This window comes from Anomaloglossus baeobatrachus, chromosome 3 (assembly GCF_048569485.1).
Source record: "Anomaloglossus baeobatrachus isolate aAnoBae1 chromosome 3, aAnoBae1.hap1, whole genome shotgun sequence".
In the NCBI taxonomy this organism is placed as follows: Eukaryota; Metazoa; Chordata; class Amphibia; order Anura; family Aromobatidae; genus Anomaloglossus; species Anomaloglossus baeobatrachus.
In genome coordinates, this window is record NC_134355.1 from 313,879,711 (window position 1) to 313,906,929 (window position 27,219).

The window sequence follows — 27,219 nt, forward strand, 5'->3', positions numbered from 1 at the left end:
GCACCAGTAACGACGTCGCAACGTGTAAAGCCTAGATGCACCAATAAATGATCGCAAAAGTGTCGTAAATCGGTGATCTGTGTAGTGTCGGTCATTTTCATAACTTCGCTGCAGCGACAGGTACGATGTTGTTCCTCGTTCCTGCGGCAGCACACATCGCTGTGTATAAAGCCGCAGGAGCGAGGAACATCTCCTTACCTGCCTCCACCGGCTATGCGGAAGGAAGGAGGTGGGCGGGATGTTTATATCCCGCTCATCTCCACCCCTCCGCTTCTATTGGTTGCCTGCTGTGTGACGTCGCTGTCACGCCGCACGACCCGCCCCCTTAGGAAGGAGGCGGGTTGCCGGCCAGAGAGATGTCACAGGGCAGGTAAGTGAAGCTGCCGTAGCGATAATGTTCACTACGGCAGCTATCACAAGATATCACATGTGCGACGGGGGCGGGTACTATCGCGCTCGGCATCGCTAGCATCAGATAGCGATGTTGCAGCGTGCAAAGTACCCCATACAGTATGTATGAATGTATATCCATTACACTTTATGCAGTACATGAGGCCATGATACCTTCCTTCAACCTTTGTGTTATACACAAGCAGAATATGGAATCCATTGATTTCTAAACACAACACAAGTTAGGTTTTCAGACTTAAAGAAAGTAACCTTTTTTGAGAATGAGGAGTGACAAAAGCAGGTTGAACTGTATTTCCAATTTGATTTATTCCTCACTGTCATTTTCCCAACTGTTTTTCCACCTCCACAACAGTTGGACATAACAATAACAAATTACTAAATATTGGATATCCTGTATCTAGTTACCAAAGGTTTTATTTTTCTTTCTAGTGACAGGTACAATGTGGAACACTATGAGCTCCATAGGTAAGGAGATTACAAATATATAGTGTATACTCTTACTGGTTCTGTGCCTGGCATCACTTGATAATTATTGACACTTTTAGCTTCCAGGGATTAAGCAGATTCAGATTTATAGCTCTACATTTACCTAATACTTACATTTATGGCACACAAACAAATCCTCGTGAAAAAATCACTGTCAAAAAGATAACTGGAGAGATGGAGTTTTTGACTGTACTGACTGCAATGTTCAGAAAATGCAACAGATATCAAAATATTCAATAGCTATTATGACGTTTCTGTAGCCCTGTTATTTGTAAATATAACCTTTTATGCATATGCTATCTTAATCTGGAATCATTAGAAGCCACATAGGAACACAGAAGCAGCTGTGCCCATAACAAAGAGAATTAACTTAAGCAAGGTGCATCCAGCTCACGCTGCTTGTTAGCAGCTGACATACTACTAGAGTTCATGTTGGCTATGTACGGTACTAATCTGGATTTGCATCCAGAAGCTGGAGTACAAACCACAGACATGGCATTGTATGGACTGTCTATTGCCATTGGGATACTAATCAGTGGATTACATGGCTGCCTGATTGCTGATGATTTTGTAGGAGCCAGAGCCCATGGTGATATTATTATTGGTGGTCTGTTTTCAGTACATGGTAAAATGGTGAACTCTGCTAAAGGATATCCCCAAAAACCAGCTATCCAGAATTGTGAAGGGTGAGTGATATTAAAAAAATATATATAAATAAGTTAATTGAGAGTACAACTTGTATATATACTATATGGTATATATATATATATATATATATATATATATATATATATATATATATATATATATATATATATATATATATATATATATATATATATATTTATATGGTAAGAATTGCAAGGAAAACTATAAAAGTATATGCTGGTCCATAATTTTTCTAATTTCTTTTGAGTGGTCAGTGGTTTTTATGCATCTGTGAAACAATTTAGTGCTCCATTATACATTATATACAACTTTATTGAATATTATATCATTATGTTTTATATCCTGCCCAGGAGAATTTTATGTTATTTTTTGGGGGGTTTGTTTTTAGATTTTTCTTCTTGTTCTTTTTTGGACCTAATAAAAATCCCATTCCAAGAATAGAAATCCTTTACTTTTTTTCCAATTGCTATTTTCTTACAAATAGTACCTATGTTATTCCTTTGAAAACTTCCTCCTCAATTAGTTATATCGTAGCTGGTGGCTGGCAATGACTAAATAGGAAGTAGGCAAAAAATAATGCAGTTATGCCATTGTTCTGTGTTATTTCCAAAGATTGTGCCTGCCTCGGGTTATATTGGAGCTGACACTAGAGTCTATATGATGTACACAATATCTATCATAATATAATATCTCCATCTGTTCTTATGCAATGTGGGCATAAATGTGAGGTTTTCCTTATCTACTAGGAAAACATCACTTATGTAGAATGTGCTATATTTATTTTGTATAGGATTTAATAAACTCAATTTCTCTGTTTTTTTTATCTTTTCACATTAGAGTAATTTGAATTAAACTTTGGAAATAAATTCTTAATTTTTGTTGACTAATTCAACTAACAATAATTCGACCGATCGATATTCTAACATCAGTGTTTAGTCATAAAAAATCAACTAAAAATGCATAGTATCCCTGATGAACAAACTTAGGCTCTTTTCAACTTAACGTGATCACTGGCTCCCCTATTGAATGGAAAACTGCTGAAACAATGCAAACACATCATTTCTGATAGTGACTAGCATTGACAGAAGTTATATTCCTCTGTAATTGGGGCTTCTATTACCAGAAGTACCATATCTATTCTTCAGGGCAGCGCCGGTCTAGAACTTGAAATCAATCCTTGGTATTTGAAGGCACACAGTCTCACTTGCTGTGCAGTGAATGTAAAATATCTTCGGCACTTCTGGTTCATGACTGATCAGACTGTATATCACATTTACAGAACACATATGGATAGTCACCAAATGATCAGTCGCCAATAATAACACTATGCAAATATGATAACCATTATATTACGGAATAAAATCCATATAAAACTACCAATATAACCAATGATACCTTTAAACAAGGCACAAATAATACCACCACCCAACAATGACCAAATGACATAATGGTCATTAAAAAATACTGTCCCAAAATCAATATCATCAGTAGAATTGCAATATAAGGAACAAATAATACCAGATGAGCATAACCACATAATGTCGGCATATACAGTGGTGATAATACCACATTACTGATAATTATAAAAGCACTGTACTAATATAATCTAAAATATAAAGCTGAGTGTATGTATGTGTGTATGTGTGTATGTGTGTATGTATGTATGTGTATTTGTCTGCTAAAGGAATCCGCACCGTCGCATTTACAATCACAAAATTTTGCACAGTTGCCTCATGTGACTCAGGGATTGTCAAAAAAATTTAACCCCGTGCTTTACAGTTACTCTCCAAAAATCTTTACTCCATTAAAGTAAATAGAGCTGTGAGCTACAGGCTATTAATAGGAGCTGTGATTGGTTGCTATAGGGACAAAGGACAGTCATAGTATAAGAAGCTTATTTGTGAGGTAATATGATGTCAGCGGGGAGATAGACACAGACAGACACAGTCTGAGAGACAGACAGACAGACAGGCACAGACAGAGAAAGAGGCACACCGGGAAAGAGACAGAGACAAACAGAGACAAACAGAGACAGATAGGAAAAAAAATCCAGACAGCCAGAAAGAGACAGACCTAAAGACACATGGGGAAAGAGACAGACAGAGGCAGACAGAGAAAGAGACAGAGAGACAGATAAGAAAAGAGACAGACGGGGAAAGAGACAGACAGAAAGACACATGGGGAAAGAGACAGACAGAGGCAGACAGGTAAAGAGACAGAGAGAGACAGACAGAGAGACAGCCAAAGACAGATGGTGAAAGAGACAGACAGCGAAAGAGACAGACAGAGAGACAGACAAAGACACACAGGGAAAGAGATGGGGAAAGAGACAGATGGGGAAAGAGACAGACAGGGAAAGAGACAGATGGGGAAAGAGACAGATGGCAAAAGAGACAGACAAAGAGACAGACAAAGACAGATAGGGAATGAAATGGGGAAAGAGACAGACAAGGAAAGAGACAGACAAAGACAGACAGGGAAAGATGGGGAAAGAGACAGACCTGGAAAGAGACAGACCTGGAAAGAAACAGACAGCAAAAGAGACAGACAGCAAAAGAGACAAACAAAGACAGACAGGGAAAGATGGGGAAAGAGACAGATGGGGAAAGAGACAGATGGGGAAAGAGACAGAGGAGGAAAAAGACAGACGGAGAACGAGACAGACGGGGAAAGAGACGGACGGGGAAAGAGACAGATGGGGAAAGAGACAGACTGGGAAAGAGACAGACCAGAAAAGAAAGAGACCTGGAAAGAGACTGACCGCAAAAAAACCAGACAGAGAGACAGACAAAGACAGACAGGAAAAGACGGGCGAAAGAGACAGACTGGGGAAAGAGACAGATGGAGACAGGTGTGGAGAGAGACAGACGGGGAAAGAGACAGATGGGGAGAGAGACAGAGACAGACGGGAAAAGAGACAGAGACAGACAGGGAAAGAGACAGACACAGACCGGGGAAAGAGACAGACCGGGGAAAGAGAAAGATCGGGGAAAGAGACAGACCGGGGAAAGAGACAGAAAGACACAAAGATAGAGACACACACTGACAGACACAGAGATAGAGACAGACAGAGAGACTGATACAGAGACAGACAGAGAGATAGACACAGACACACAGAGACAGACAGAGAAAGAGACAGACAGAGAGACAGACAAACAGACAGACAGAGACTGGGAGAGAGACAGTTACTATCCCGGGCAACGCCCGGGTACTACAGATAGTAATATATAATACTGATATCACCATACAGTGACTATATATTGGCAGATATCAGTTCGAAACAGGTCTCTATAGACCATAAAGGTGTAAACTGAACAGATAAATCCAGTGACTCACAGGTGACATAATTTCTAATTGGAGTCGTTCAACTTTAAGTTGTCTTCTCTATTTAGTTCAAGCCTCCATGACTTCTTCCATCCACATCTCATCAAAATGTAACTCACAGACATATTTTACATTGCTTTTTCAGCATCCACTTAATTTTTCTACACCTATAATTAAACATGATCTAAAGAACCTTAGGACTGGCTGCTCAAACTTTTTCTATTGGGGCTTCACCAGAAAGTCCAAGATGACACTTGGGCCTCACCATCCGTTGTGGTAGACTGCACTAAAATTAAGAATATTGCTCAATTTACCTTAATTTCTTTTATTAAACTCTTTATATTAGTACAATTTTTAGAAAATTAGTTTAATATGTTACTCAACCTTTGATTACTGACGCCAGAGAAAAAAATGTGCAGCTTTTTTCCATTTCTGTAAATAAAGGCACCCCAGCTGCATCTAGCAAACCACTAGTAGTTTGAAAACCTTTGCACTTGACAGTAATAAAGCTCCCCCTATTGCTCCACACATTATTAGTGCCCCACATAGTCTTAGTGCCCTTCTCTGTGAATCAAAATAATAATAATACAGTACTCCTGTTGTGCCTCTACATACTAAATAGTGCTTTCCTAAAGTAACAGTACTTCTTGTGAGCAGTCATATAGTTCTAGTACCCCCATTGTGCTACATTACTATATGAAGGTAACGAGAATGGCACTATAACAATATTAACTGCCCCTTTTAAAATTCCATATAGTGTCTCCCCCATGTGCCCATACAATAATATTTGCCCTGGTCCCATGAATTCTCCCATATTTTGGCAACAAAAACAAACAAACTAATCTCAACCCATTATCAATCCATGAGGTGGTGGCCTCTTCTTTCTTCTCTGCATTCTATTGTCCAATGGAGGCTGCATAGTAATATCATTGGACTGTGCATAACCCCAAAATCTGGTAGATTACAATTCTGATGCAGCCTATAGCCTGCCAGGGTATGTGTCCTGAGACTGTGGATAAAGTGAAAATGAATGTGGAAATGTGGACACAAGTTGTCCACTTCTGGACTAACCCATCTGGCAATTCGTAGAATTGCCAAAATTACTGTGTAGAGATCTACTGCACGGACAGAAATTCAGGTACAGTCTTTGATGATATATAGTAAAGGGACTAACTTTTTTCAGATTACTATATACTGTAAAAGGAAATGAGGGGCACTAAAATGTATAGTATTTGTCAGTATCTCTCACAGTATGTTTGGTTCAACTGTAAGCCAGATCTTCTACACTTGTCTTGGTCATACAATGATTGAATGTAACTAAGTTTTACATATTTTTTGCTATTTACAGATTTGAGATGCAGGGATTCTTACAATTGCTGGCCATGGCTCACGCTGTAGAGATGGTAAACAATATATCACTCATACCTGGAATAAAACTTGGATATGAAATTTATGACAGTTGTTCGGAATCCACATTGGCAATGTCGGCAGCATTGCGTTTCTTATCAACATACAACACTTCTGTGGAGCAGCTAGCATTTAAATGTAATTATTCTGATTATATACCCAAAGTTAAAGCTGTCATCGGAGATAGCTATTCCGAAGTTTCAGTATCAGTTGCAAGGTTGCTGAATACTCAACTTATCCCACAGGTATGGTTTTGCTATTATGTCTAAGTTAAGATTTTTACTGCAAGCAGCTCCTTTTTACTGCTTTCTGTCTACAAATGTTTTCACTTTTTTCCCTCCATTACATGGGGCTTTACTGTTTCTCTTTTGGCATTGTCTTCGCTCCCCACTTGTAGCCCTTTATTGTGTAACTATTCTCTTAATGTAGGCTTCTTTCGGAGAAAGAGAGAAACAGAGAAACTCAAAGCTCCCTTTCTTTTTGACTGCAGCTCCATTCAACTTCCACATTATGCCAGTCTTCTATACTGTAGTATCCAACCTTCATCTTCTTCTGTGTGACCATGTGATGGAGCATCCTTACTTCACCACTTATACTTTGCCGTTCCTACTAGCTGAATAGATGATAACCTGTTTTCATTAATTAGACATGAACAAAGAAATATTCTAAAGAAAACCACAATTACCTGGAAAGTGATATTTGGAGAAGCAGCAAATAACTGTAATCACCATTTTAAATACTGCACCACTTAAAGTGCCCAAAATCACATTTAAATTAATTTTAAAGCAATGTGTAAAAAAAATGAACATTTAAATTTTTTCTAACAAAACTTTTGAATAAGCCCCAAATTTTGCATTTTCACATAGTTTATAAGAGAAAATAGACCATATGTTGTGAGATTTCTCCTGAGTACGCTGATACCCCACAAGTGGTGGAAAACTACTGTTTGGGCACATGGTAGGGCTTGAAAAGGAAAGAAGCTTTGACTTTTGGAACACAAAATTGCCTGGAATAGATAGCGGATGCCATGTTACATTTGCAGAGCCCCTCATGTGCCTAAACAGTTGAAACCCCACACAAGTCACCCCAGTTTGAACTCTACACTTCTAATGTGTGGTGATCATCTTGAACCTGTAGGTGCTTCACAGAATTTTATAATGTTGAGCTGTGAAAATAAAAAGTCACATTTTTCCCACAAGAATGGCAAATCTTTATATTTTTACAAAAGTAACAGGAAAAAATGAACCATAAAGTTTGTTGCTCAATCTCTCCTGAGTACACTGATACTGCATATGCAGTGGAAAGCTACTGTTTGGGCGCACAACAGGACTTGGAAGAAAAGGAGAGCTATTTGACTTTTTGAGTGCAAGCTTGACTAGAATAGATAACGGATGCCATGTTGCTTTTACTGAACCCCTGATGTGCCTAAACAGTTAAAAAAAACACATATGTTATGCTATTTTAGAAACTACACCCATTGAGGAATTTATCTAAAGTTGTGGAGAGCACTTTGAACTCACAGGTGCATCACAAAATTTTTTAACACTGAGCCATGAAAATGGATAAATACATTTTTTCCCACCAAAATGTTGTTTAACCCCAAATTTTGTAATGTCACAAGGATAACAGGAGAAAATGGACCATACAATTTGATGTACAATTTTTCCTGAGTACGCCGATATTCCATATGTAGTGTAAAACTACTGTTGCGGCAGGGTTTAGAAGGGAAGGAGTACAATTTGACTTTTGGAGCACAAACTTGTCTGGAATAGATGGCCAACTCCATATTGTTTTTATTTGTGACACATTGTAAGACATGTTAGTGGTAAATTTTGGTCCACATAATTTGTGTTTAGTTATCAAACATTTTACAAAAAAAAGTGAAAACTTTTGCAATTTCTGAATTTTTAATTTTTATGCCCTTAAATCAGATAGTTACAATACACAAAACAGTTAATAAATAATATGTATCACTTTTCTACTTTACACCAGCCTCATTTTTTAAACAACTTAATTTTGTTACAAAGTTAGAAGGGTTAAAAGTATCAGCAAATTCTCTTTTTCCAACAAAATTTACAAAACCAAATTTTTGGGACCACGTCACATTTGAGGTGATTTAGAGGGTCCTATGTAACAGAAAATGCCCAAAGAGATACCGTTTTAGAAATTGCACCCATCAATGTGCTCAAAACCACATTCAAGAAGTTTATTAATCCTTTAGGTGTTTCACAACAAGCAATGTGGAAGGAAAAAAGTTTCATTTTCACAAGAGTAACAGGAGAAATTGCAACACAAATTGTACAGTAAATTTTATCCTGAGTAGACCAATAATTTATATGTTTGGGTGCATGGCAGGGCTTAGAAGGACAAGATTATCTATTGAATTTTTGGGCACAAAATTGGTTAGCATCAATAGCGAATGCCATGTCTTGTTTGCAGAGCCCCTGATGTGCCTAAACAGTGGAAAACCACACACAAGTGACAACATTTTTGAAACTACGTCCCTTGAGGAATTTATCTAGTGGTGTCGTGAGAATCTTTAACCCACAGGTACTTCACACAATTTTTATACATTGGACAGTGAAAATAAAAGATTATGTTTTTTACCAAAAATGTTTTAGCCCCAAATTTTTAATTTTAACAAGTAACACGCGAAAATGAACAACGTTATTTGTTGTACAATTTCTTCTTAGTACAGGGATACTCAAGATGTGGTAAGAAACTCTTTTTTGGGGGCATGGCAGAGATCAGAAGGGGAGGAGCACTATTTGATTTTTGAAATGCCAATTATCAGGAATAGATTGTGGACTCTATGTTGCATTTAGAGAGCTGTCGAGGTTCCAAAATAGCAGACACCCCCAAAAGTGATACCAATTTGGAAACTACACCTCACAAGTAATATATCTTGGGGTGTGTTGAGCATCTTGAACCAAATGGCGCCTCACAGAATTTTATCACATTGTGCTGTAAAAATGAAATATTGAGTTTTCTTTCAACAAAATTTATGCTGAAGGCCCAAATTTTAAATTTTTACAAGGGTAACATGAGAAAATGGACCATATTATTTGTTATAAAATTTGTCTTGAAAATGGAAATACCCCATATGTCGGAAACTACTTTTCAGGCACTGTGCAAAGCTCAAAAAGAAGGAGAACCTTATCTGAGTTCAGTATTTGCTGGAATTGTTTGAGACTGCCATGTCACATTGGAAAAGCCTCTGAAGTGCCAGAAAAGCAGTTTCCACCATAAGTGACCTCACTTTGCAAACTACACCCCTCAATTAAGTAAACTAGTGATGTAGTGACCTTATTTTTGTCTTACAGAATTTAATACCATTAAGTGAAAAATGAATAATTACGATTTTTAAGTGGAATGTTGTTTTAGCCCCAGAAATTCATTTTAACAAGAGGAAATAGGAAAAAAATAACCACATGATTGTTATACAATTTCTTGTGAATGTGGCAATATCATATATGTGACTACACAGTACCGTTTAGTCACATGGTGAGACTCATGAGGAAGGAGCACGTCCCTAAGTGAAAAGAAAAGCAGAAACCTCCATCCAGTGTACCTAATTTGGAAATTATACCCCTTTGGGAATTGATCTATGTGTGTAGTGATGATTTTGTCTACATGGATGTGCTCCAGAAACAAGCAGCAATGGATGTTGCAGAGTGAAAATGGAAATCTTCCATCATTATGCTTAGTACATTATAGTGTGTCCAGCTTCAGCTTCTGAAGACACACACCTACTAAATTAAGTGGGTTCTCCTCACTACAGAAATGCCAAACATGTGGACGCTAACTGTGGTTTAGGCAGGGAGGGAAGCATTTGGATTAGAGAGTACAGATTTAGCTGAATTTTTTTAGACATTCGAGGAGCCGTAACGATTTTACAGTGCTTTTATGTTACTAATAATGTGTAAAGCTGTATATTTTTGTTAACATATGATGAACCTGAGAGGGGACTTGCTTTTTTGTGGTTAGAAGCTTTTATTGGTGGCATTTTGGGGTACAGAATATTTTGATTCAGTTTACATTTATCTTGTGCTCTATGCTGACCACTTACATTGGGTTTTCCATTTAAATCTACAAAATACATGATTAAGATAAAACCCTGAATGAATTGAATCACTAATGAGGCAGCAGAAATACTGTGGACTCCGTGTGGCTTCTTTTTTTCAGTATCTGGTTTTTAAGATGTGCACAAAATAAGTGAAGAGAAGAGACGTAGTAATAAAAGGGAGCGATCAAAGACGTAGTCAGATAACGGTCGGGGAGCGGGCAGATGGAGGTCCATTAACAGCCCAGGGTCACAATACCAAGGTCAGAATACTAGCAGACACATAAACTATGGCAACACAGCAGAGCCAGAGAATACAACTGGCAGAGTTCTGGAGAAGCATGCTCAGTAAAGAAGTCACGGTAATTACTGAGAAGATGGAAAAACTGAGTAACCAGCACCTCCCAGAACCAACCTGGACTCCAGTATAGTGACCAAGCTGCTAGTTCATTAACAAGGATGGCGCCGCAAAGCATCTCCAAAGGCAAGATGCTCTGCCCAAAAAATAGACACACTGCCAGATCTGTAAGTGCCACATTGCATCTCCAAAGGCAAGATGCTCTGCACAAGGAATGGACACACTGTCAAATCTGTAAGTGTGGTGCCCCTGAGGCTTCAGTCACTACAGGGTACTTCCCCTTGGCTGAGATGCGGTATTTATCCCAGGTATGGAGGAGGTCATTGCCGGTAAGCACCACAATCCATACAACACACAGTCAGTTTCCATCCCACTCGGACTGGGATAGGGTAGGGTGCTGGGGCTGGCCATCTCCAGGTATGGGACCTCCTGCCCACTAGTTCAGTAACCCGGGGGGTGGAGCATCAAAAAAGAGGTGTGAAGCGACGCACACGGGGACGGACAGACTGAGGAGGAAAGGAAAGTGACTGTAAACAGACACGGATTGGAAGAGCTCTTAGAAAAGCCATGGACCCGTGTTCTGGAAGCTGGAGAACTCGACTTGGGTTCCCAGATAGAAAAGGAGAATCCCAGGGCTCATGGGGAGTGCAACAGGCATCTGTGACCCATTCAACTAGCCAGGCACTGGGGTGAAGGGACTACCAAAAAGGACACACAGGGAGAAGCACCGGCCGTGGCCTTTGAACTATCCGGGGTTGCCTGTAGCCCACAACAGCAGAGCTCCACACCCCAGAGGCAGTGACACTTCCGTGAGTAAAAAACTTTGACTGCAATCCCTGTGTTATCCAATCCTTCCCGCGCCCTACCCTCGCCTTAGCTGCATGGCAGTACCAAGACTACCACTCCCATCATCCCTGGGGCCTGGGCTCTGCACCAACCGAGCTGCGCTACCATCTGCCCCACAGGAATCTCCCGCAGTGGCGGCTAATTTATTAGCCGCAGACCAGAGGTGGCGTCACAAATACAAACTGTTCACCCTGTAAATATTTCCTTCGTCCTTCTTTATTGACACTGTCGGGGTCATGGAACTGGGCCTGGCCGCTTTGACATACCAACTCCTACACCAGGCTGGTGACAAGTAAACCCCCAGACCCCAGGGGCCCATCATAAGCGCCGCACAGCATCTCCAGGTCTGTGAGATGCTCTGCACAGAGAATCATGACAGTTTCCCTATGCCTCATTATGGGAAATATTCCATCTGGGATTTTGTCGGAATCGTATATTTCTGAGATTTACATGGAAACCCTGATGTAAGTGCTCAGTGTTCAGGATGAGCGGACCCATGGATGTTCAGGGTCAGTTGGGCTTTAGTTAAAAAGTTTGGTTTGATACCTGGACTTGACCGCAGCTTGACCCCAGACCCCATATAAGTCAATGGGGAAATAAACTTTGGTGCTGTAAAATGGCTGTAATATGGTCATTGTAAGGGATAAGAGGCTGCAATAGCAAGCAAAAGGGGTTAAGAGCAGGGAAATTGCCCTGCAAACAAATGTGGATAAGGAATAAATAAAAAAAAAAACGTGTGGTCCCAGCTGTCCGCCTTACCTTAGCTGGTTATCAAAAATCAGAGAGACCCCAATCCATTTTTTTTTAATTATTTAATTATTTATTAGTTAAACAAGGCTAAAAACACCCTTTAGTGACCGATGAAAGGTACTAAAGTGCACAAGTGTACAATATGTAGGGGGGACTTTGCTTTTGTCAACTTCTAGAGGACAGTGTGTGCCAAGCATTGCGTCACTCCATGATGCAATACGGCCGGCCAATCACAGCCATGCCAGAACTAGGCATGGCTATGATGGCTACAGAAGTGCACACAGCTGAAAAGCTTGTTAATTGGCAGCACTGCAGTATTTCAACAAATTTTAATAGGATACGAATAGCATCTAAACTCTGAAGTTGACCACAGACTTCCGTGAGAGGTCTCTATGCGAGCATCCTGCACTAGGTGTCCGGCACATACCCCGAACATTACAGGTCAGGGTCACTCATCAATACTCAGTGTTTCTTTGGGTCAGTGTGATTACAGCAATATCAGATTTATAGCATTTTATTATGTTTGGCTACTATCACACTCTCAAAAACTCTTTTTTAAACAAAAAACTTTTGCATCATCCACCATATTTTGAGAGCTATAATTTTTTATATTTCTACCAATGGAGTTATGTGAAAACTTGTTTTTTGTGGGATGAGTTCAAGCTTTTATTGGTACTGTTTTCAGGCATATACTGTAATAGTTGCCAAAAATTTCTATTGCAATTTTTGGGGTGAAGAATTAACAAAAAACAACAATTTAGATGTATTTTTTTTTTTGGGGGGAAGGGGGTATGCTGTTCACTGTGTAGTAAAAGTGGTAGGACAGCTTTATAGTTTGGATTGGTACGATTACATCAATACAACATTTATATCTTTTTATGTTTTGCAACTTTCACACAATAAAAACAATTTTACAGCCAAATGAAAGTTTTTGCATCACTGTATTCTGAGAGCTTGAGCATTTTTATTTTTCTACTGATTGAGCTGTATGGCAGCTTGTTTCTTTCAGGACAAGAGGATGTTTTCAGCTATACCATTTTTATTTACATTTGTCTTTTTGATTGCATTTTAGTTCACTTTTATTTCAGAGATATCATGAAAAAGCATATTTTTTTTTACACATTTTATATTTATTTTTTATTGTGTTCAATGTAGGGGTTAAATAATGTGACAATTTTAGAGATCATTTAGTTCTGCATGCGGCAATACCATATATGTGTACTTTATGTAAAAACAGAAATAAATTAATAATATTCATTTTTTGGTATAATGTTTTTGTTCTTTGTTTTGTTGTTTTTTTGTTTTAATATTTGCTATTTTTTTTATTCTTTTTTACTTTTTCCCTTATTTTCTCTATGGGACTTTAAATTTTATATTGATCACTGGTCCCTCCCTGGACTGATCACTGGCCTCCTCTCCCCATATAGCTCCCATCTTTTGTGGCCTCCTCCCCATATAGCTCCCATCTATGCAGCCTCCTCTCCCCATATAGCTGCCATCTTATGTGGCCTCCTCTCCCCATATTGCTCCCATCTATATGTGGCCTCCTCTCCCCATATAGATGCCATCTTTTGCGCCCTCTCCCCATATAGCTGAACAAATCAACAGCAGTTTAAGAATTGGTTTTATTTTTTTACATCATTCACTTTGTGATATAAATCATAAAGTGGATTTATTCTTCGGGTCAGTGTGATTACAACAGTACCAGATGTATATCGATTTTTTTTTGTTTGACCACATCCACACTATAAAAAAGTTTTTGCATCACCATATTTCAAGAACTATAATTTCTCAATGTTTCAGCAGACAGTCATGTGAGGGCCAGTTTTTTTGTGGGTTGAGTTAAAGGTTTTTTTTCTATCATATTCAGTCACAAATCCTTTTTTGATCACTTTCTATTCATATTTTTGGGAGGCAGAATAAACAAAAAATAGCAATTCAGGATTTTTTAGTTTTTAGGTTTTTATCAATGTTATTCATAGTGTGATAGAAGTAATAAGGTAGCTTTATTCTTTGGCTAAGTATGACTACAGCGATATCACATTTATATATTGTTTTAAGTTTTGCTGCTTTTAAACAATAAAATTAATTACACAGAAAAAAATAGTTTTTGCATCACTATATTCTGAGAGCTATCACTTTTTTATTATTTTGCTGATGGAGCTGGATGGTGGCTTGTTTTTTGAAGGACAACATGATATTTTAAGTGATACCATTCTTATTTACAACTGACATCTTGATCATGTTTTATTCCACTTTTTTCAGCAGGATGATGAAAAAGCATAGGTTTTTCACATTTTTAACTTAGTTTTTTTATACGCTCTTTAGTATAGAGTTTAAATAGCGTGACAGTTTTATAGATTGGGCCATTCTGGATTTGGCAATACCAAATATGTGTACTGTTTTGTTTATTTTAATTTTTACAAAATTCTATATATATTTATTGGTACAATATTTTTTTTAATTTTTTTGTTCTTTATTTTGGGAGATTTTTATACAGGTAAAATATATCTTTGTACTGTGTTAGCCAGTAGAGATAAAAAATTGTTTAAAAGAACTGAAGTCTTCAGTGGTTGATACCTTTTAATGGCTAACTGAAAAGATGGTAATAATAGCAAGCTTTCGAGACTACTCAGGTTTCTTCATCAGGCATGGTATAACATAAAATCTGAAAGGTCACATATTTATACACAACAGGACATAGAATAGTGCAGTTAAAAAACAAAAAAACAAGTTATATGAAACAGAACTATCACTATGGCAGGGGGGCAAACTGTTGTGGCCATAACTATTGCTGCGGTTCAGTGTGAAAGTTTTATTGTCCTAGATCTACCTGTGGCCAAACATTTTTGTACCCCAGACCACAGCATCATGGACATGAAATTGCTGGTATTGAAAGGGAATTTGTTCTGACTATGTTGGAAGGAGGAAGTCTCTAATAGCTGCTGCTGAAGTTCTGCTATTGGACCTCTGCTGTTGTAGCCATGTCATCTGCAGCCCTGGTGTTTGCCTGCAGCAGTGTAGTTTGTTGCATAGCATTTTGTCTATGCCCCCTATCTGTTCTCTTTCCCCTGTTTACTATTACAGTAGTGGTGACATCCAGTACTACGGCCTTGTCACTATATAGGGTGAGTGAAGGGACAGTTAAGTACTAGGCATGTGATGGCAACAATGGGAGGGACTCATATTGGGACGATAGGTGAGCTCTGGGTTCATACACAGGTTAGTGTCACGAGATACCCCAGCCTCCCTATCACCAGGGTTTTCCTCTCCTTTTCCATCTTGTTGTACTTCTGTGTTGCGCTGTGCGCTGGACATCCCCTAGTCCATGCGTGACATTATTACCAGACCTCAAAATATTTTTCCCAGTCATTATGGCTCAGGCTGCAGTGTTTGCACACCTGATCCTGACCGTTACAGGAGGTTACGTATCTGCGGTCTCAGGAGGTTCAGAAGCTATAGCAAAGTGCAGGTCTGCTGGTCTCAGCTTATGCCGAGACTCAGCTATAGCCTGAAACAGATCAGTCAGACTGGTTTTCTGGGGGAAGAGAGAGATTTATGGTCTTTAGGCAGGCTTGTAATTCATACTTCAAGCTCCGCTTTCGTACCTCAGAGAGTGAGGAACAGCGAGTGAGGATTGTAGTCTGCTTTCCTCAGGCAGATCCCCAGTCCTGGGCCTTCTCTCTACTGTGGACGAGTTTTTCTCAGCTTTGGCCCCTGTGTATGACGACCCACATTGCATCTCCCTTGCTAAGTCTAAACTCCATACGCTTCAGCAGGGGGCACGGCCGGCTGAGGAGTACTGCTCAGAGTTTTGCAGATGGGCCTCTCTTTCATCTGTAGAGTGTAAGTTCTTATGATCAGCAGGTCCGTCTCAATCTCTTACATGTAAAGTGTAAGCAAGGTTCTCTTTCTTTCTCGCCTATCCCTCTCCTGAATTTTCCAAGCAATTACAAGCTTTCCACTATTGAGATTCATGCAAATTTATTTGCTGCAATTCAAATTTTTGGTGACAATTTGGTGAATTAGGAATTTCTGTTCATCTCTAGTTACAGGAACAGTTTCCCCATCGCCCTCTACCTTTCAACAGTAAACATACACTGAGCAGGAGAGTGGAAGATTGACCAAAGATTTTAGCCACCATTGCTACAGGCTGGTGCACTGTGCAACTGGACAGGTCATACATAATGTAAGTAAAGCCAGCCATGGTCTATACCTAATTACACTAAAAAAAGTCATAGTTGAATAGTTACACAGGTTAAAAAAAGGTATAAACAGATAATTTCCCTGCACTGCTGGTCAAGAAGATATCCAATGGAGATGATAATAATATTGAACAAGAGCCGTTTTATTTATCTATGCATTTGAGAGTTGAACAAACTCCTTCACCAGGAAAAAACTGGAAAGTCAAAACATTTTTTTTGATGGATGAAGAAGTTTGCTCAACTCTGAAATGCGTAGATTAATAAAACTGCTTGTTTGTTTAACACCATCGTCTTCATTGGATATCTTGTTGACCTGCAGCGCTGCCAAGGTTGTCAATCTAGTATTCAATTTTTTTCTGGACAACTGCCCAAAATTCACGGACAAACTGAATTTTTATGGACACTTACCACACTCCCTAAGACCATGGCCACTGGAGAAGACTACATCCATTATAATGACCATACCCCACATTACATAGATTAAGATACAGATACTGATAATAAAAGCTCGCCCCCATTGTCGTAAAAAAATATTCAGGCCGATTATCATCCAGAGAAATTAGAAGACTGAAATTTGTTTGGTATTCCATAAGTAATGCGTGTGCTACGTAAGTGTGCAATTTTTTTCTTAACTAGCATCGATTTGCCATCCATATGCAATGCATTTCTTTACTCAGCAGCTATTGATCAACATTCCTTTACAGGACCATTTACAATGTTCTGTGCAATAAAATGGTAATGAATTCCTTAAAATTGGATGGCATATGGACGGTCAGTGTGACATCCAATTTTCTTCTTGCATGTATTGGCAAGTCTTGTGCAATATACGCAGCTATATTCAGTATGCTGTAATTTCTGTTCCTCAGGCTGATAACAGCTGAGGAAAAACTCACAGATCAGCATTTTTTTCCAATTTTTGAAAAGCTTTTCGTGCCTGTCTGGGGGTGCAGTTGTCTCTCTCTGCTGTCTTCCACCCTCAGTTAGATAATCAGACAGAACTTGTAAATCAAAATTTGGAGACCTACCTTAGGTGTTTTGTCTGCGAGAGCCAGGAGGATTGGGCATTTTACTTACAATTTGCTAATGTCACATTTATCTCTCGTCATGGAACGATGTATGACGGTTCTGCTTTTTGAGCTTTCTCCCTTTTGTGGAGACTATATTAAATTTACACTACTTTCTGTCAGCGCAGCAATGGTTAAAGTCTGTTTTCCCTTGCTTTCGAGGTTCGCCAATTTCATGTTTGGGTGATTTTGGGGGGTGCTCGAGATCGAACTCGAGCTTTTTGCTAAAAGCTCGACAGTTTGAGTTACGTTAGAGAACGGTTCGATCAACAAAAAGCGTGGCTTTTTACAGCTACGTGTGCAGGGAGCCATTGCTGGCAGCCTGCGGTAAGCTGGTAACCAGGGTAAATATCGGGTATCCAAGCAAAGTGCTTTGCTTAGTAACTCGATGTTTACCCTGGCTACGTGTGCAAAAATCCACGAAAGCCACACAAAAGCACTTCCGTGTGACTTCCGTCGGATGCTGCTGCAGTCTGTGTCCCGCTCCAGCCCTAGCCGCAGCCCCGCTGCTGCCGCTCAGGAGTGTCCACAGCTGCTAGCACTGTACGGTGTCCGCAGCTGCCCACACTGCAGTTGCAGTCGCCGCGGGGATGACAAGCGCTGTCAGGAAATTAGTGAAGTTCCTTACCGGCGGTGATGAAGTCCTGCCCTCCCGACGTCAGCGCTATCACTATCTTCCATGGTCGCCGCTTGTCACATCTCCTCTCACTGCTGACCCGAGTCTGTGACTAGCGGTGACGTCACAGGCACCCGTGATACTTGGTTATGAAGGCAGCGGTCATTGAACTCAGTGACAGCTCTGCTATCAGGAGTGCAGCGATCACCGCAGGTAATGTACCTCGCTAAGCTCCTGACAGCAGCACTTGTCATGCCCTGCAGTGACAGCTCTGCTATCAGTAGTGCAGTGATCACCACAGATAATGTACCTCGCTATCCTCCTGACAGCAGCACTTGTCATGCCCTGCAGTAACCTGGGCTGACCTATTGATGTTAGCTCAGGTCACTGCATTGCTCTCCCAGCCAATATGGAACATTCTGTTCTTCATTGACTGGGACATTGACTATGGTATGGATCGTCATGGGAACCCCTTGGATTTCACCAGACCTGGATTTGTTTTTCTTTCTAATAAATTGGTGAAAGAGGGAATGTTTTGGGGAGTGTTCTTTCAAATAAAAATGTGTTTGTCTATTTTTATTTTTTTTTATTACTGACTGGGTTGGTGATGTTGGGTATCTGATAGATGCCTGACATCACGAACCCCAGGGCTTGATGCCAGGTGACATTACACATCTGGTATTAACCCCATATATTACCTCATTTGCCACCACACCAGGCCAACGGGATGAGCTGGGGCGAAGCACCAGGATTGGCGCATCTAATGGATGCGCCACTTCTGGGGCGGCTGCGGCCTGCTATTTTTAGGTTGGGGAGAGTCCAATAACCATGAACCTCCCTAGTCTGAGAATATCAGACCCCAGCTGTCCGCTTTAGCTTGGCTGGTAATCCAATTTTTGGGGGACCCCCACGTGTTTTTTTATTTTAATTATTTAATTTAAAATAACAGCGTGGGTGCCCTCAGTTTTGGATTACCAGCCAAGGTGAAGCTGCCAGCTATGATCTGCAGGCTGCAGCCGTCTGCTTTACCCTAGCTGGCTATCAAAAATAGGGGGAACCCCACGTCATTGTTTTTAAAATTTATTTATTTTATTTGCTAAATACAAGGCTAAGCACCCCTTAGTGCCACATGAAAGTCATAAAAGGGTGCAAAATTACAAAATGCAGAAGAGTGGGACATTATGTGTCTTTCTGCCATTATAATGACAGAAAAGACTGTTATGAAGTGTACAAGCACAAGAAAATCACCAGAGCGCTGTACGCTGTGAAAAGCAGTAGAAAATGGCACTGGAGTGAACATGTGACCGCCTCATGTAGGTTGAAGCTATGGATCCTGGGTAAATTTATACATTTTACCTCGTTCAGTTTTTTAGCAGTACGCAAAAAAAACGGAAGGCACACGGATGACAAACGGATGACATACAGACCGTATACGGAATGGAAACGGATGCCACATGGATGTGTCCGTGAAAAGAACAGACCTTTTTTGCGGACCGCAAAAACGGATCGGTCGTGTGAATGTAGCCTTATTCTGATCTGCCATTTATAAACAGCAGGCAGAAATAAGTGAATAGCGGCCCCCAGCGTCAAAAAATCTCCGGGGTTTCAGGGCTAGCTGAGACCCTGGAGATCATGATTCAGGCCATTTTTTCCGGTCCCCGCTCACGTGATCACCGGTATACACCATATACCGATGATCACGTTACAGTAAATGACAGCGCAGGTAAAAAATTATTATCTGGCATGAAGAAACATGTCAGATGGGAGATAAAGCTCCTCCCTGGTCCCCTGATGTCACCAAAGTGCCCCCCCCGACCTCCTCCCGGAAATTCTAGATGGCCGCGCGCACAGCAGCTCGCTGGCTGCATTCACCCTACTCCTCTGATTTCTGTTGCATGTGCCATAATACATGCGACAGAAAACTCCTCCCCAGGCCCTGCCAGGTCACCCCCTATAACCCCACTGGTGTTCCCCGGTGTCCCACGGTACCTGTGCAGCGTTGATCCCCCGCGGCCTCCTCCTTCACAATAGATGCTGCCGCATGCACACAGTGGCTGTCAGCTCAGCTTCCTGTGTTTAGACACAGTGAGTGGCGGTAACCATGCATCTGTAAGCTACTGCAATGCCCTGCTCATGAAGTAAGGAACATAGTTGATCAGGAGAGCTATACTACATTTCCAAATGGAGGTATTTGATTTTATAGTTGCCCTGCTGAACGACTACCAAACATGAGAGTCCGTTATACGCCACAAGAAAACACATCTAAATAGCGAGCTCTGTTGTTTAGTATTCATTCAGCAGGATAACTGGACTTAAAGGGGTATTCCATCTCCAAGATCCTATCCCCAATATATAGTAGGTGGAATAGCAATAATATCAGCAAATACCAATATTTGGAAATGAATAGTTTTCCTGATTAGGCATGCCCTTACCTCATGAGCAGGGTATTGCAGCTTTGATAGCAACAGTTACGACATGGACTCTGCTGCTGTGGACCCGGGGAGAGGGGGTGCAGATTCATTGCACCCACACTCCTCACATGGAGGGTCTGCACTCCTAGAAAATGGGGGATACGTTCCCTGAGCGTGTCCCCCCATATTCTAGAAGGTCCAGAGTCGTCGTGGGACCCCCTTATTTTTTTTCCTTACAATAAATTGGTGAAAGAGGGAATGTTTTGGGGAGTGTTTTTTCAAATAATTTTTTTTGTCTATTTTTTTTGTTAGTACTGACAGTTTGTGATGTCGGGTATCTGATAGACGCCATGACATCACAAACTGCTGGTCTTGATATCAGGTGACCTTACAGCTAGTACCAACCCAATTTATTACCCCGTTTGCCACTGCACCAGGGCACGGGATGAGCTGGGGTGAAGCGCCAGGATTGGCGCATCTAGTGGATGCGCCACTTCTGGGGCGCCTGCGGCCTGTTATTTTTAGGCTGTGAAGGGCCAATAACTATGGACCTTCCCACCCTGAGAATACCAGACCACAGCTGTCCGCTTTACCTTGGCTGGTGATCCAATTTGGGGGGGACCCGTCATTTTTTTTTAATGATTTATTTTTACAGTACTGTGATGTCAGGCAATCAAAATACAGGGAAGCCCATTTTTTTTTTTAGTTATTTAAATAAATAATTAAAAAAAAAATTTCTGGGCTCCTGCTGCATTTTTTGTATTGCTAGCTAAGGGTAATCCAAGCATCTACTGGCTGATAACCCCCACTGCTTGGTGTTACTTTCACTGGCAATGGAAAATCCAGGGAAGCATTTTTTATTTTTTTTGCCAAAAAAATAAAAAAAAAATATGACGTGAGCTTCGCCATATTTTTGTATGGTAGCCAGGTACAGCAGGCAGGTACGGCTGCTTCCCAACCCCCAGCTGCCTATTTGTATCCGGCTGGGAACTAAAAATATAGGGAAGCCCTTTTTTTAATTATTTCATGAATTTCATGAAATAATTAAAAAAAAAAAAACGACGTGGGCTTCGCTCCATTTTTGTGTCCAGCCAGGTACAACTAGGCAGCTGGGGATTGGAATCCGCAGCACAGGTTAGTCCAAGCTTTCTCGGCCCCTCTGCTGTGAATTGCAGTCCGCAGCCGCCCCAGAAAATGGCACTTTCATAGAAGCGCCATCATCTGGCGCTGTATCCAACTCTTCCAGCTGCCCTGAAGCCGGGTGGTGGCTTGCTGGGTAATGATGAGTTAATACTAGCTTTGTTTTACTAGCTAGTATTAAGCCAGAGATTTTTAATGTCAGGTGAGTTTGACCCGGCCACTAAGAATCTCCAATAAAGGGTTAAAAAAAGACACCACACAGAGAAAAAATACTTTAATAGAAATAAATACACAGACACACTTAGAGATTCAATGTTTATTACTCCCTGTCAGCCCTCCACGATCCTGTTCTTCTGTTTTCTTTCCTCTTTAACCCATGCAGCTCTGCTACATCAGACAGCACTGCATGGGAAGAAGACGCTGCTGCTCCGTGCAGTAATCACTCTGTATGTGACCAGAGGCTACCGGCTGTAAGTGGTGACGTCACCGCTGCAGACGGGTTAGCATAGCAACGGTGCTCCGATCACGTGATTCCTGATATTTACCGGCTGTGACAGCTAGTCCCTGCATGTGGGCTGACTCTGTAAAGAGCGCCGACATGCATGGACGGGGAACCCCATCATGTGCCAGAGCATCTCGCAGGTAAAAGGACATGCTCAAACGAGCATCGCTTACCGGAGAGATGCACTGACAGGACCTAGCATGACGTCATAGTCATGTGACCAGTCTGTAGTCAATGAGATAATAGACACATTACTGGTTACATGGCTATTTTGAAGTCACGGAAGGTCCTATCATCAGTGCTGGTTATCGGGAGGACGCAGTGATTATTGGAAGGAAAAGCGGCAGGAGACAAAGTGCAGGACGCGTCACGGGGACCGGTAAGTGTAATGGCAATGTTTATTAACTGTATGTGTACATTTATAATATGTTTTTATGTGTTTGTGATTGCCTCCCATTGTTTTCAATGGGGTTCGAGAGGTTCGTTGAATGGATGCCACGTTCGAGTTCGGTTCGGCGAGCTGTTCGACGAACCTCTCGAACCCCATTGAAAACAATGGGAGGCAATCACAAACTGAACTCGAGCCTCTAGAGGCTCGCTCATCTCTCGTTAGGAGCAGAGCCAGGGTGGTGGCCAAGACATCCTCGCTTTCAGGGTAATTCTGGGGTCAGGATAGCTACAGTCCCTCTAGCCCGAGGGTCAGTCCAGGAACCCTTATTCCGTGGTTACCACCATTCCCTTTTCATGACAGCTATAAACAATTGTCACCAGGAGTCAACTGGCATATCACCATTTTTTGGTGTATACGGGTTTCAACTGCAGTGTGGTACCTTTAGTGGATGGGGGACTTCAGGGGTTCTTGAAGATTACCATTTTGCCTCATTGCTCTCTGAGCTTATGGGGGATAGATACAAATGTACGACTGATAGAAACGTTTGCCAGGTCTAGAACTAGGTGTGAATGATGAGGTATACAGCCCCTGCAGCAGTCGGACTGCTCGGATCCGGGGTTACTATGGCTCGAGGGTCTCCGGACCCAGGGGCTTGCGGCCACTCGAAAATAAAAGGGGACTATTTCCAGGGGATTAGTGTTCATGAACCTGTGGTTCGCGGTAAGTGGAGTACCGCCGCTGCCGATGGGAGTAGCCGAGGGAGATGGAGTGGGGCAGCCAGATGATGATCCCTCCACGAGTAAGGGAGGCCCCAGGACTCTGGATGGTGAGAAGGTGTAGGGAAGCGTGGTGCAGACTATGCGGCAGGCAGGACGCAGGGGGGAAGCAGCGTACTTACTCAGGCCGTGTAGATGTTGGTGCGACCATTAAGCAGACTCTGACACAGGAGTACACCAAGTTTCTGGGTGCCGCTGCCGCTCTGGGGAGCTCGTCTGGGAATCCGTCCCCGTTGGTATTGCTGGCGGTCTGGAGCTTGCCTCCATGCACTTGTGTTTAGATGTTTCTGAGTGACCCCTCGGCCTGAAGCTGTCGGGGTCCCGCTCCCTATGGTTAAATAGAGAAGCTGCGCTCTCGATGGCTAACACTTGGGATTTCAGTGGGCCGCATAAGCTGGAAAGCCCTATCCCCCTCGTTGTGTTGGTGCCTTCGATCTTTGAGCTCTTGGGGAAAGTTCATAAAGAGACTATCCTCCACAGGTTAATTATCAGGTTGCATGAAGCTACTCCCTGATCTAGGGTCCAGTACCCCGCAGGGCGCAGTACCACTCCGGTTACTAGATTTTCCAGTGCCGACTGCTCTCCAAAACTAAGTCTGGGCACCCTTCTCCAATACCCTACAACTGGGTCTCCGACTCCTCTGGTCCCAGACCACCATCTGTGACCTAACCAAAGTCTCCCAGGGAGCTACAGCTCCCCCAGCTCCTCACTCTGAGGGCTACTACTCAACTGACTTCCTCCCTCCCACCAGTCTGCCTGACCCCTAGGCGGATGGCCATTTTCCCGCTAGACCACCCACTGGTATGCCTGACAGGGTGTAGTGCGAGGTGTGGCTAGGATTTGAATGCTGATGAAAGAAATAGCAATAGTTAGGATCCCAGAACCATGGAGGGTGAGTTCTGCACCATAAGGAAAAGGAGTGCAGTTCCCTGTGACACCCTGATAAGATCAGGGGCGTTTCATATATGTAGTTGTCAACCAGGAATATTAAGTTGAAATTTCCTTCCTGGGTTTATTGGTCTTTTTAAAGTTATCGCCATCATTAACCCCATGGCATTTCGTCTTGAGTTACCTCAGGCTCTTAAGGGCCATTTACACGCTGCGACATCGCTAACGATATATCGTTGGGGTAACGGTGTTTGTGACGCACATCTGTCGTCGTTAGCAACATCGCAGCGTGTAACAGGCAGGAGCAACCTAAAACGATCGCAAAAGAGACAAAAATCGTTGGTATATGAGAGGTCGTTCATTTACCAAAAATCGTTGTCTGGTAAATAGCGATGTTGTTCGTCATTCCTGTGGCATCACACATTGCTATGTGAGACACCGCAGGAGCAACGGACATCTCCTTACCTGCGTCCACCGGCAATGAGGAAGAAAGAAGGTGGGCAGTATGTTCCGGACGCTCATCTCCGCCCCTCCTTTGCTATTGGACTGCTGCCGTGTGACGTCGCTGTGATGCCGAGCGAACCGCCCCCTTAGAAAGGAGGCGGTTTGCCGGCCAGAGCAAAGTCGCAGGGAAGGTAAGTCTGTGTGACGGGTGTTAGCGATGTTGTGCGCCACGGGAGCGATTTGTCCGTGTCGCACAACCAACGGGGGCAGGCAGGGCCGCCATCAGGGCATTACTACTGGGACTCCTGTACTGGGCCTGGTGAGCAGCAGGCAGGAGGGGGGGCCCAAACACGCTGACAGGCCACTCCCCTTTCATTCCTCTGCTCACCGGATCCCAGGGCAGGGGGCGTTGACAGTACATTTCTCAGGCGGGATAATCGTGCAGTGAGCAGGAGGCAGGGCCCGGACATGCTGACAGCCAGAGCACCTCCCCTTTCATTCCTCTGCTCACCGGGCCCCAGGGGCAGGGGGCGTTGACAGTACATTTCACAGGGCTGGCCATGCAGTGAGCAGGAGGTGGGGCCCGAACACGCTGACAGCCCGGGCCCCTCCCCTTTCATTTCTCTGCTCACCGGGCCCCATGGGCAGGGGGCGGGGACGTTGCACTGACAGCACCTGCAGTCGCACAGGGGCCCCAAGTGGGATTGGGCACCTAGAGCCTGAAAACATGTTAACCCCTTAGCGACCTATGATGTACTGGGTACATCATAGCTCCCTGGTACTTAAGGACCCATGACGTACCCAGTATGTCATGGCGAGATCGCTGCCCCGGTGGCTGCGATCGCTGCAAATATCTTAGATTCGGGGAGGAGGGGTGGTGTCTCCTCCCCGGACCTAAGGAGGCTGTTATTGGCTGAGCGGCGTTCGTCAGCCAATCACAGCCACTGTAATGTTTCAACCATTGAAAATGGCTAAAACATTAAAATCCAGCCATGTTCAGTGCAGCTGTAGCACCAATCATTGGCTGGAGCTGGGTGACCTCAGTTTTCACCTGCCCCCAGCTCTGATTGGAGAGACCGGCCTTGTGACCGATCTCTCCAATCACTGTGGATCTGGGGCCGCTGACCGCTCCCCTCAGCTTCACTCCGGCGTCTGTGGAAGGTGAGGGGAGTGATCGGTAAGTTTAAAGACACTGTCTCCTTTCAGCCGCCACCATTGCCCCAGCCCCCACCCATCAGCCGCCGGCTGCAGCAGTCACTGCCCCCGATCCACCGTCACTGAACCCATTTGCTGCCTCCCCTCCATCTGCCACCACTCTCCCCCATCAGCCGCTGCCCTCCTCCCTTATCTGCTGCCCCCTCCCTCATCTGCTGCCCCCTCTCCCACCTCTCACCTTCCTCCATCTGCTGTGATCTCCCCACCTGCTGTGACCCCCCCACCTGCTGTGACCCCCATCCCCACCTGCTGTGACCCCATCCCCACCTGCTGTGACCCCATCTGCTGTGACCCCACCCCCACCTGCTGTGACTCCACCCCCACCTGCTGTGACCCCCCAAACCTGCTGTGACCCCCCAACTGCTGTGACATCCCCACCTGCTGTGACCCCACACCTGCTGTGACCCCCCCACCTGCTGTGATTCCCCCCCACCTGCTGTGATCCCCCTCACCTGCTGTGATTCCACCCACCTGCTGTGATTTCCCCCCACCTGCTGTGATTCCCCCCCACCTGCTGTGATCACTCCCCACCATCTATCCGTCCCTCTGTCTATCTGTCCCTCTGTCTATCCGTCTCTCTAGCTACCCATCTCTCTGGCTATCCGTCCCTCTGTCTATCCGTCCCTCTGTCTATCCGTCCTTCTGTCTATCCGTCCCTCTGTCTATCCATCCCTCTGTCCATCCGAACCCTCTGTCCATCCATCCCTCTGTCCATCCGTCCCTCTGTCTATCCGTCCCTTTGTCTTTCCGTCCCTTTGTCCATCCGTCCCTCTGTCTATCCGTCCCTCTGTCTATCCGTCCCTCTGTCCATCCGTCCCTCTGTCCATCCGTCCCTCTGTCCATCCGTCCCTCTGTCCATCCGTCTCTCTGGCTGTCCATCTCTCTGGCCGTCCGTCCCTTAGCCTATCCGTCCCTCAGCCTATTCGTCCCTCCGTCTTTCTGTCCCTCTGTCTATCCATCCCTCTGTCCATCCGTCCCTCTGTCCATCCATCCCTCTGTCCGTCCGTCTCTCTGGCTGTCCCTCTCTCTGACCGTCCATCCCTCAGCCTATCCGTCTCTCAGCCTATCCGTCCCTCTGTCTATCCGTCTCTCTGGCTATCCATCCCTCTGGCTATCCATCCCTCTGTCTATCCGTCTCTCTGGCTATCCATCCCTCTGGCTATCCGTCCCTCTGTCTATCCGTCCCTCTGTCTATCTGTCCCTCTGTCTATCCGTCCCTCTGTCTATCCATCCCTCTGTCTATCCATCCCTCT

General features: G+C 43.2%; 1 protein-coding gene across 1 annotated transcript in view; it reads left to right on the forward strand.

Annotated features, from left to right (window-relative positions):
* The first annotated feature begins 1,464 nt into the window (after positions 1 to 1,464).
* GPRC6A (G protein-coupled receptor class C group 6 member A) overlaps positions 1,465 to 27,219 on the forward strand; it is a 103,368-nt gene continuing 77,613 nt past the window's right edge. The window contains exons 1-2 of the mRNA XM_075338314.1: positions 1,465 to 1,583; positions 6,239 to 6,542. Coding sequence (XP_075194429.1) covers positions 1,528 to 1,583; positions 6,239 to 6,542 — 360 coding nt within the window. The 5' untranslated portion in view covers positions 1,465 to 1,527. The remainder of the gene's footprint in view (positions 1,584 to 6,238; positions 6,543 to 27,219) is intronic.